The sequence below is a fragment of the Callorhinchus milii genome, unplaced genomic scaffold (genome assembly GCF_018977255.1).
Source record: "Callorhinchus milii isolate IMCB2004 unplaced genomic scaffold, IMCB_Cmil_1.0 Scaffold6, whole genome shotgun sequence".
Lineage (NCBI taxonomy): Eukaryota > Metazoa > Chordata > Chondrichthyes > Chimaeriformes > Callorhinchidae > Callorhinchus > Callorhinchus milii.
Window position 1 is genome coordinate 22,432,615 of NW_024704747.1, and position 12,476 is coordinate 22,445,090.

The window sequence follows — 12,476 nt, forward strand, 5'->3', positions numbered from 1 at the left end:
CTCTATAGGCTACAGATCATCCACAACTCTGCAGACTGTGTCCTCTCCCGCACTAGGCTCCATGACCCTATCACCCCCATCCTTGCCCGACTCCACTGGCTTCCCGTCACACAGAGGATACAGTTCAAGATCCTGCTTCTTGCCTTCCCAATTGATATATAAAGCCCTCCATGGTCTTGCTCCCCACTATCTCTGCGAACGTCTAACCCCCTACCAACCTGCCCGCTCCCTCCGCTCAGCGGGTTCCAGCCTGCTTCAAGTCGCCGGCCTCGCCTGCCCCATCATTGGCAGACGGGCCTTCTGCCCTCTGCCCCGACCCTCTGGAACTCCATCTTGCTGTCCCTCTGCTTCGTACCCTCCCGTGCCACCTTCAAGACCCATCTCAAGACTCTCCTCTTCAACCGTGCCTTTAGTCACCCTCCTTCCCCCTCTGCTCTCCACCCTCCCCATCCCAACCCCCAGCATAGGTCTGAAACACTGATTGTCCAGTGCCTTGGGACATCCTCCCAATGTGGCCAGACAAATGTAATGTTGTTGTTTTTGTAGTTGAGGTACAGATCAGCTATGATCTAATTGTATGGCGGAACAGGTTCGAAGGGCTGAATGGCCTACTCCTGTNCCCTGCCCTCCAGTCTCCCTGATCCGAGGCCCCAAATTGGGTGCACATCCTTGACTGTCCTCCCGATGTGAAAGGTGTTATATAAATGTAATTTGTTGTCGTTGTTTATCCAATATATATACTTGAATCTGTTTCTGTTGTGCTGCCGTTGACACAAAATGACACAGGATTTTTATAAAATAATGGGTTCCTTACAGGAAATCCTTTGTGATTCACTGGAAAAAATGGACGCTGGAAGCCCCTCACACCCTAGAAAATACTCAGTATTCATTTTAATAATTGCCTAAAATTTGGGTTTCTAAACCGCTTTAGTCATTTATACCACAGAGTCAACACTTGTAGAGGGTTGAACAGCCACCAAGGGAAATCGATACTTCCACATTTTATATCTTTCTCTTTTAAAAAATAATGTGGAGTTCTGTAGCTCAGTGGTTAGAGCACTCGCTTTGCAAGCGAGAGACCTGAGTTCAATTCCAGGCAGAGGGTGAAACCTTGGGCAAGTTTCCTTACTCCACACAGAGCCTAATAACAATCCCTCCAAAAACCAAAAACAATAATAAATTGGTCATTTTCAATCTACAACTGTTTGTGGGACACTGCTGTGTGCAATTGGCTGCCGCGTTCGCCCACAAATATACAGTCAATTCACTTTACAGTGTGTTCTGTGAAGCGCTTTGGGACGTCCTCCCGACATGAAAAGCGCTATATCAAATGCAAGGATTATTATTATTATATTATTATTATTATAATCAATTAATGTGTAATGTAATTTAACTTGTTTCTAGGACAACAACTGAATTATAATGATTGCCAAGTTTCGTGGAGTAAATTCTGTAAGGTAAGTTGTCATTTTATCCCCAATGTCTGTGTCCAGACTAAGTAATATGTTCTCTGCACCTTTAGCATGTTGTTAATATTATTCGTCATCCAAGATTAGCTGAAAATTGGGAAACTGTGGAGCTTAGGCTGAATGTAGAATAAACAAGAATTGTGGTGAACCTCAAGCAGCATATTTGAGTTCAAACAAGTGACTCTTAACTCAAAACGTAATGTTAATAAAGTAGCAGGAAAGAAAATTAAGATTATCCTTGTTCAAAAAATATATCAAGTCTGCATTGAGATATAATTACACAGAATGACACAGCAAGGAAACAGGCATTCAGCTTCACCATCTGTGTCATCTACACAAGCCTCTGCCCTTTTTAATTCCATCTCCTCTACCTTTCTATTCCTGTCTCCCTCATGTATACATGAAGTTTCCTCCTAAATATGTTGATACTTTTTGCTTCTACCACAGCTTCCAGCTGTGAGTTCCACATTTTTATCACCCTCTGCATAAAGAAATTCCTCCTAAACTCTGCTGTTTTATATTTATACCCTTCAGTTTTGGACTCAGCAATACATGAAAATAGCCTATCAATGTCCACCTTATCAAATCCTTTCATAATCTTAAACCACTCATTCGGGTCCCCTTAGAATGGTCTCAGCTCTAGAGAGAAAACCTCCAACCTATCCAATCTTTCTTGCTAGCTGCATCCATTCATCCCTAGTATCATCCTTGATTTCATTAACATCAGTCTTGATAAAAGAGAAACACTAACATCAAATTATTTTCAAGGAAGGAAACTTAAGCTTGTCAGCAAAGTATAACTTGCCAGAGCATTCATTTGTACATTTACATTGCCGTACAACACTTTCTATGAATCCCTTAGCAGCAGTCCATAGTTTTTTAAGAACAAAAGTAATCTACAGTCACAAACCACAAAGGGTACAGCAGGCAAATAAGAGGTCATTTTGAATGAAGTGTATTTGTGTGAAAGTATTTTACACTGAGTCTTATCAAACTTTAATCTCCCTCTGATTGTACAAGAATATATTGTTCACTCAGCAAACTTGAAGGCAGTTTTTCAAACAGTTGAAAGTTTTAAAGAATTTTCAGAATGAGCAGAATGAGTTGCAGACCACCTTTCCGCACTGAACTAATTATTCTTGCCTTTATTCACAGGAGACCCTCCCTAATCGGTTCAGTTTCTGGCTTTGGTTGGATGGGATCTTGGAACTGATCAAGAAACACCTTTTGGCTCTCTGGATAGATGAGTAAGTAAAGGCCTATCAGCAAAACTAAATTGTTCATACAAGGTTCTCAGTATGGATTACTGGTGCTGGGCCAAAGCAGTTAGTAGTGGGGCAATTGTAAATACTTGTATGTCCAGTGAATAATGTTTGAAATCTATTTTTCAGCTACATAGTGGGATTTGTGAGTAAGGAGAAGGAGCGAGCTTTACTGAAAGACAAGCTGCCAGGGACGTTTTTACTGAGGTTCAGCGAGAGCAGCAGGGAAGGCGCTATCACATTTACTTGGGTGGATCGGTCAGAGAATGGTGAGTCAGCACTACAGTCCATGTATTTTTTTAGATTGGACAGAACAGTAAGCAAAATTAAATAAAGAAATCCTTTGTTTGGAAATATAACATTATACAAAGGAAATCATGGTGAACAAAAAGCTATTATGATATTCCAGTTATATCACTTTTTTTACATTAAACTATTTAGAATTCAGAGCAAATTCCTATCAATGTTATGCTCATGATTTCGAAATTGCATAATTTCCTCATGATTAGTGCACAGTTGGAGCAATAGATTTCAATGATGTCTGAATATCATTCACTATTGTAAGGAATGGTATTTAGATCTGATTGAACAGAGGACCTATTGTAGTAATAATAATAATAATAATCATTGCATTTGATATAGTGCTTCACCATGTTGACACATCTCTTTTTTATATTTTCGCCAACAAAATATGTGGTCACTACACTTTACAGTAAATCCTGTGAAGCTTCATTATTAATGGCTTGTTCCGTCAACTAAAACAACAACTTGCATTTATATAGCACCCCTCACCCAGGGTTGCATCCCAGAGGGTTTGACTAACCAAATAAACTAAAGCTTCCCATGGGTAACAACTATTTCTACCCGTGTTAGTAATGTTCTGTTGATGACTAAAATACCTATTTTATTCCAATGGCTACCAGAAATCCAAAGTCTAGTTCTATTGTGCAGTATAAGCACATGATAGCTGAGAGCAGCAAAAACCACTGGAATAAAAAGGGTTTCAATTCTCTCGGATGAATCCACTAGTTTCTCTGGAGCATAATTTGAATCCTGCGGGATTTAGAATGGAGACTACGTGAGATCCTTCACAACTGGGTTTGAGAGAATGTTTCAATCAGATATCTTCCTTGGCATTTCTGGGAGGTGTTCTTGGATTTTGGATTCACTGATCTTTATTGAATGCTGAGCACAAAAGATTATGCTAATGGTTGGGTTTTATCCTTGTTTTCAGGGGAAATGAGACTTCATTCAGTGGAACCTTACTCCAAGAGTCAGCTGTTAGCTGTTCCTTTGCCTGACATCATTCGCGACTACAAAGTAATGGTGGCTGAGAACATTCCAGAGAACCCCCTGCAGTACCTGTATCCTGACATCCCGAAGTATAAAGCCTTTGGCAAACATTACAACAATAAGCCGAAAGAAGGTCAGTATCTGTCAATCTGTGTGTTGGAGAAAACATGCTAAGGCGCTATATCAAATGCAAGGATTATTATTGCATATTGGCCCTAATTGGTCTTATCTCAACCTTCATGGTTCTGCCCTTGAATAATTCAGATCCTTTCCCTCACACGTCTCCACTTCATCTCCACAAACGGTTTCTCCTCTAGCCCTGTCTCGTACGGTGTTCCTCAGGGTTCTGTCCTTGGTCCCCTCCTCTTGAATATCTACATGCTCCCTCTTGGGGACATCATCCGCAGACATAGGGTCAACTTCCACATAATAATAATAATAATAATCCTTGCATTTGATATAGCGCTTTTCACGTCGGGAGGACGTCCCAAAGCACTTCACAGAACACACTGTAAAGTGAATTGACTGTATATTTGTGGGCGAACGCGGCAGCCAATTACGCACAGCAATGTCCCACAAACAGTCGTGGATTGAAAATGACCAATTTAATTATTGTTTTTAGAGGGATTATTATTAGGTGTGTGGAGTAAGGAAACTTGCCCAAGGTTTCTCCCTGCCTGGAATTGAACTCAGGTCTCTCACTTGCAAAGCGAGTGCTCTAACCACTGAGCTACAGGACTCCACATGTATGCAGATGACATCCAACTCTATCTCTCTGCCTCCACCGTCGACTCCAGGACAGAATGTCAAGTCCTGGAATGAGAGCAAACTTTCTACAATTGAACGTCAACATGACAGAGGCCCTCCTGATTGGCTCCCGTCAGCGCCTCCACACCTCAGGCGCTGACAGCATCACCATCCATGGTTGCACACTCCCCCTCTCTGAGCCAGTCCAGAACCTTGGCGTTGTCTTTGACTCTCAACTCTCCTTTCTACCCAACATCCATACCATGACCCGCTCTGCCTTCCCCCACCTCCACAACATCGCCCGGCTCCGCCACTGTCTCACACCGCAGGCCACCGAGACCATCATGCACGCATTCATAACATCCAGGCTTCACTATGCAAACTCCCTGCTTGTCGGCCTCCCCAACTCCTCCCTCCATAGGCTGCAGATCATCCAGGACTCTGCAGCCCATGTCCTCTCCAGCATTAGGCTCTGTGACCCTATTACCCCCACCATCGCCCAACTCCACTGGCTTCCCATCACACAGAGGATACAGTTCAAGACCCTGGTCCTCACCTTCAAAGCCCCCCCATGGCCTTGCTCCCCGCCTAGCTCTGCGATCTCCCGATCCAGCCTACTCCACATGAGCCACCACCGTCCTAATCCGCCACTTCCTAGCCTCCCCCTGTAGCCTCTATTTCTTCCTCCTTCAGTTATGCTCTTGTGGAAGGATTTCTGTAGCAAGATCAGCAATATCAAACGGTCCAGCCTACCTGCTCCTTCCGGCCTGCTTCACGTCCCTCGCCCGCCCCACCATGCCTTCAGCCACTCTGCCCACACCCTCTGGAACCCCATCCCACAGTGCCTCCGCCTCGCCCCCTCCCTTGCCTCCTTCAAGACCCGTCTCAAGACTGTGCCTTTGATCACACTCCTTCCCCCCCTGCCCTCCACCCTACCTGATCCCAACCCCCAGCTCGGGTGCGAAAACACTGATTGTCCAGCACCTTGGGATATCCGAACAGATACAATACAGATTTTTGCAAACAAGTACATCATAACATAACAATAATAAAGGAAGAATAGTAAACCAGGTATAAAGTGAAACGTCAAGAAACATCGGAAGTCCTTTGATATTACTGATCTTGCTACAGAAATTCTTCTACAAGAGCATAACTGAGGGAGAAAGGAATAGAGGCTACGGGTGGAGGCTAGGAAGGGGGTTGATTAGGATGGTGGTGGCTCGTGGAGTATAAACAATGGTACAGACCACTTGAGTCTGTTTCGGTGCTACAAATTCTATCTGTGTAACAAATTCTGTGTAACCTCTCAAGGTCTTGGATTATAGCTCTTATAAGATTCTGTCAGACTTGCAAGTGTCAGTTCCTAAGGCTTCTCATCAGACCTGGAGCTCTTAAGGTTAATTCGGTTGTTATAGACTGTAACTATTATCCCCAATGCAACAATTGAAATATATCAATATTGGGTTTTATCTTACAGTTTCTGAGCCCACAGAGACAGAGAAGAAAGGGTATATCTCCTCAAGGTTTATCCCGTTCTCTGAATTGTAAGTATGAGTGACCAATACATTTTTTTACTAAAAATGGTTTGTGGGTGAAGTGACCATTTAATCATTGTATTTTACAGTCCAAATGCTTCCACAGCCCCAGTTTCCTCATCAGACCTACTTCCCATGTCACCGGGAGTATATGCTGAACTGAAACAGCAACTGAGTCCAGCAGAAATCGAGACTGCTGTATGTTTTGAAGAAATGATTTGAAACTGAATTTCAATGGCTTCTCACTATTACATTCACGCCAAATGCTGTATATCATACATATCTGATCAAGTGTTTAATTTCAAAGAAGGATGAATAAGTGTTATCCAGCTATGTATTTACAATGTGGGAAAACTAAGAAAGAATTTATTAGCATGATGTTAAGAATGACAACTATGTAATATTTAACAACCGGATAGCCAGGTAATATTCAACAGCCATGTTACAAAATATTAACTGTTGTTAACATTAAATACCCAATTTGTAACATGCACTGAATTGAGCAGAATATTCTCCATCATACTATCCAAAACTTATTTACAAGCTGGTCTTGATGCAAAGTGATAAAAGTGTTATAAAATGCTTGTTATGTCCGTAAACCTAATTACCTTATATTATAGTCACATCTGAGATCCATCTCAATGCTATATTCAAACAACCTGTCGTGTTTAATTTTGTACCTCCCTAAGGCACATAAATTAAGAGATAGCACAGCTCTGTTATCATCTTATTTCTTGCCCAGATGTTACTTCTGTTTTAGCATTTGTTAAAAGTTTGCATTTATTTTTGTATCCACTCCAAAAGATACTTTCTTTTCAGCGATGATTGTATAACTTATTGCATAACTTAGTTTCAAACGTTTATGTCACAAAGTATCCGTCTTGTTCCAAAACTAAAAATAGTAGTAAATATCCAGTATAACTTGCACTTACAGATTGAAACATTGACCAAGTTGCAGGCGAGGAGTCTAACATAATGCAGAACCATCATTATTTTCATGAGAAAAACCTTTCGAGAGAGTATGAATACTACTTAAGTTAGTTTGGATATTGTCAATTAGAAAATCGAGCAGAGATGCCTTTTTGAACTACTTCATCTGTGCTTCTGTGAGAGAGTGCGCTGTACGATCTGTACACATAGAATTAATGGTCTCAAAGCCATTACTCACCAAAAACTAATGCATTGTTTCCAATTTGTTTTGTTTCCTGAAAATTGATAGTCTACATTAAAGATATTTGGTGCGTGCCTCTGCATGGGCACCAAGAGATTTCGGAGCTCTGGGATGTTTTACAAATTCTACACAAACCTCCTCTTCATTTGACTGTGTAAAATATCTTAATATATTTGTAACTTGTTTTTGAATGTTTTCTTTCCAATAACCGCGTTTGCACTTTGATTTTCAAAAAGTGCTTCTCCCTAGTGTTCAGCGGAATCCACTTAATATAACATAGACCTTTATGGCATAAAATGGAAAGCTGAAGTGCTTTACTTTTTTTAGTTGCAAACTTGTTACAATTGCATGTGAGTTTGTTAAGGAGGTCAAATGTTCAAACAAGTTTCAGTTTGTGTAACATGGTATAGGATGCATTTGTAATAAATAAGTACATTTTCGAAAAGCTGTGTCTTAAGTTTTCTACAATAACAGACCATGGACTTGTCTTATTGCAAATAGTAACAAATATATAAGGTTAGACAAAGGCAAGGATTCAAAATTGAGGGTTTAAGATTTCTTCCAATCAAATGCAGCAATTTTCCAGTTCATTTGCTTTACACAGTAAATACGGTGACTTGTTATGTTACCTCTTAACACAAGTGCCTAAGATTCCATCTACTTTTTATCTCAAAATTGAGCAGAAATGTGAAAAAATAATCTTAATTCCAGTCATGATTCCACAGTTCTTAAAAGTTCATAAGTTTTAAGACGGCATAGTTCTTGCTTACGTATTCCACTTCTCTTCACTATGTGGTAGGTACGTCTTGCTGCCTCTTACATTTGGGATTAAATAATGCAGGCTGCTGATTTCAAATGATCAATTTCTACCTATTTGTCTGATTGGGGTTTTGCTCTCTAGAACTCCATACTGGAGTCTGTCTCCTTTGCTTTAAAACCTGCTTTAAGACCATCTCTTCAACCACACTTCCAATCACCTCCCCCCGCGCCCTCAGGTTCCCAGTCAGCGATGTGAAGCTCTTCAAGATGTCTTCTTGACTTGTAAGGCCTCTATTTAATTGTAAATTGTTGTTATTGTTGTTGCTACTTTGGACCAAGAAAACTGTAAAAAAATGTTCAGCCATTACCTCTAGTTGTGGAACTGGAAACAATAATGATTTGATACTAAAACTAATAGCAGTAATAAACGCGACTGCCAGGCTGTTACACTGGGTCGTAAATGGATTTTAATTAGTTTTGTTTTAACATTAGGGTGCACAGTACATTATGATTGGTGTGATTATACTTCCTGTGCAGAGCAACTTGGAAAATGAAAGTGAAACTAAAGAGTGCAAATAACCAAAACAGGGGAAAGGAAACTGGACGCCACAGTGTGAATGCTGTTTATATATTGGTTCTCAAGGTGACACTTATTAAAAGATCAACTAGAAATACAGCATTGAGGAAACCGCAAGCACAAAAGGTTTATGAAAATAGGGATATTAATGCAAGGATCAGGTTGCGTGGATGTAAAAATAAAATCAAGTGGGAAGAAAAATGTTGAGTTCACAAGATCTCAAGATCTGTTTGGATGACGTTAAATGTAACAGTAAAGAGAAACAGGGACGCTTTCTCAATAAATGGATTTTTATATTCCAGAGCTCTTGTAATTCATGCCACCATTTCATTTTCCTGACTGAGTTCCACAAATGCATGTCATTTACACAAAAATATGTGACTTGGGAATATAATATTTTTGATTAAAAAAAAAGAAACTTGATATTTTGGGGGAATAAAACAACAAAAAAATTACATTTATGTAGCGCCTTTCACGTCGGGAGGAAGTCCCAAGGCGCTGGAATATAAAATATAAATATAAAATAGTAGTGCACTCTCTCCCTGGTGTGACTCACCATCCTTGTCTAATTCTGGAAAGTAGTACCCGAATGCACTCCGGGACCCTAACCCTTGGCGTTTAACCAACTAGATTATTTGAGGAAATCATTATTCTAAAACTGTGGCGTTAATGATTCAAATCTGAAATACTTTGCCAGTATCTGTGAAGCAGTTCTTATAATTCTGTGTGTGTGGCGGGGTGGGGTTCAAAGACTTCCTTTTTCTTTCACAGCTATTTCTTTCTCCTTCCCCATTTTTGGATTTCTCTGCACTACTCTGATAAGTAGCAATCCTTGATGGAAAATAAGCTGTATGCTACATGCCATCCTGCCTCAGTGCATAGTGCCTTGTGGAGTCTTGTAGCTCAGTGGTTAGAGCACTCGCTTTGCAAGCGAGAGACCTGGGTTCAATTCCAGGCAGGTCAGGGCGAAACCTTGGGCAAGTTTCCTTACTCCACACGCCTAATAATAATCCCTCCAAAACCCAAAACAATAATAAATTGGTCATTTTCAATCCACGACTATTTGTGGGACATTGCTGTGCGCAATAGGCTGCCGCCTTCGCCCACAAACATACAGTCAATTCACTTTACAGTATATTCTGTGAAGCGCTTTGAGACGTCTAGAAGACGTGAAAAGCGCTATATCAAATGCAAGGATTATTATTAATACAGCACATTGCCTCTGAGCCAGAAGGTTGTGGGAAAATCCTGTGTTGGGGATTTTTTAGTGTGTGGTTCAGGCTGACGCTCCAGTGCAGTTTGTGAGGAGCTCTGCATTGTTGGAGATGCTATCTTTCAGGTGAGATGTTGAACTGAGGTTTAGTCTGTCTAATGTCAAGTAAATGTTGAAGAACCCATGACACAAAGCATGCAATAACAATAAACATTCACGGAAATGAATGCAAATTTAAAAACTTTTTCTTATTTATTTTCACGGAATGTAGTGCCATCTGCAAGAAGTGCAGGAATGGCAACTGTAATCATTTGACTTTGCAAACTGCAAAACAAAGTGTTGGGCTGGAGAAAGCTTAGAACTTGGCAAGCCTGAACAAGAAAAGATATCTGCTGAACAATAACATTGAGACACATGGCAGAGTTTAACTGATGAAATCTTGTTTCACAAATAAACAAGGCAAGAAACGTGCAAATGGTAAAATTTTGGCTTAAANTTTTGCCTGGTTTCCATACAAAATTACTGTAGTTTTATGCCAATTTTGTCAAAAAGCAACCTACAGTAGATAGCGCCTACAGCGCCTTGGGACGTCCTCCTGACGTGAAAGGCGCTTTATAAATGGAATCTTGTTGTTGTTGTTGTTGTAGATATTTTTGGTAGTGGTTAAGCCATCAGTGGATTCGGACCTGATATAACCGAGCTCACAGAGTGTTTGCATGAGTTCCAATTGTTTTATGGAAATTACAGAAAAATACCATCACTGAGTCAGAACAAAACAGTTACACGAGTTTTCTTTCCTTAAATGGGATTCTCTTTAATCCCAGATCTGTTCCAACTTCAGACGTTATAGTGGCCAATACTTTTACGCTTGACACTTATACAAATGTGTTTTTCGACTTTGTGCATTTCAAACAATTCACATTGTTTCTCCCCACCACCCCCACTACTACTTTCTGTCTCTCAGAGTTTGAGACCACCAGCACATACTCTCCCTCTTCTGCAGATAAAAGTCCTCTAATCACACATCTCTTTTTGACATAACTACACAATTAGATAAAGGAGAAACAGACACTACTCATTTCTATCAAGGTTACAGAAGATCTCAGCAGAATTTAATTTCAAAGTATAGCGGTACAAATGTTAACTTCCATTATAAGCAAAATGCTAAATAAAACAGCAAAAAGTTGAGCTTACAGAATCTTATGGTTCATAATGTTAAAGTCATTATAAATATAAGTTGCATACTGCCAAAGCTTAGCAATTAGCAAACACCAGCCTGCTCCATGTTCCCCCCCACAGCGCACCCCACCATCGGCGGTTGGCCTTCAGCCTCTCCTCCCCCACACTCCCTTCGCCTCGCTCCCTCTCTTGCCTCCTTCAAGGCACGTCTCAAGACCCTCCTCTTCAACCGTACCTTGGGCCACCCTCCTACCCTTTCTGCCTTCCACCCTCCCTGATCCCAATGCCCCCTTCACCCCGCCCGCTGCTCCGGTCCTAATCCCTAACAGTTCCGTGCCTTGGAGGATGTTGTCTCGATGTGAAAGGTGCTTTACAAATGTAATTTTATATTGTATGTTACAATTGTTATGCACATAAAATTCAACTGCAAAGTCTGAAAATAATGACGTGAATTATAATAATAATAATAATAATCCTTGCATTTGATATAGCGCTTTTCACGTCGGGAGGACGTCCCAAAGCGCTTCACAGAATATACTGTAAAGTGAATTGACTGTATATTTGTGGGCGAACGCGGCAGCCAATTGCGCACAGCAATGTCCCACAAACAGTCGTAGATTGAAAATGACCAATTTATTATTGTTTTGGGTTTTTTGGAGGGATTATTATTAGGCGTGTGGAGTAAGGAAACTTGCCCAAGGTTTCGCCCTGCCTGGAAGGGCAAGAAATACCTAAAACATTAATAATTATGTTGAATAATTACACTAAATTGCACTCATATGCATTTAGCAGGTTGTATAATTGTGAAAAGTACATTATATTTAGGTTGCTTTATTATAACTATCCCTGCATTTGGTGTAATGCCTTATCATATTGGAATATCTCAAAGTGCTTCACACGCAATTTCACACAAGTGATGAGGTCGGAGGTTAGAAGTGGGGATGAGAGATGGTAAAACAAATACTCTGAAAAGATTGCACAGAGGGAGCACACCATAGAATGCTTAAGATGAAACATAAATTTTGATCCAAGTAAGTCTTGCGTTCGTGTTTTCCTGTAAGAAGCCTTTCTGTAAAAGGATTATTTCCGTAAACAGACGACGTGTATTTCTGCGTCAGTGCTGAAATTCGCATAGTAACCCTTACATCAGGTGCAGCGCCGTTCGAGGCGGAAGGACGTCTCAGAGCGCTTCGCAAGGATGTACAGTAAAGCCTCACATAAGTCGTACCAGTTGGCATCGCACAATTAATAACAATAAAAGCATCAGTTAT

General features: G+C 40.6%; 1 protein-coding gene across 2 annotated transcripts in view; it reads left to right on the top strand.

Annotated features, from left to right (window-relative positions):
• Positions 1–7,922, top strand: part of LOC103176542 (signal transducer and activator of transcription 4) — a 33,408-nt gene extending 25,486 nt beyond the window's left edge. For both annotated transcript variants that reach the window (XM_007890162.2, XM_007890163.2), the window contains exons 18-23: positions 1,405–1,457; positions 2,625–2,716; positions 2,861–3,000; positions 3,966–4,157; positions 6,249–6,315; positions 6,396–7,922. In XM_007890162.2, the coding sequence (XP_007888353.1) occupies positions 1,405–1,457; positions 2,625–2,716; positions 2,861–3,000; positions 3,966–4,157; positions 6,249–6,315; positions 6,396–6,528 (677 nt within the window). In that variant the 3' untranslated portion in view covers positions 6,529–7,922. The remainder of the gene's footprint in view (positions 1–1,404; positions 1,458–2,624; positions 2,717–2,860; positions 3,001–3,965; positions 4,158–6,248; positions 6,316–6,395) is intronic.
• Positions 7,923–12,476: the final 4,554 nt, after the last annotated feature.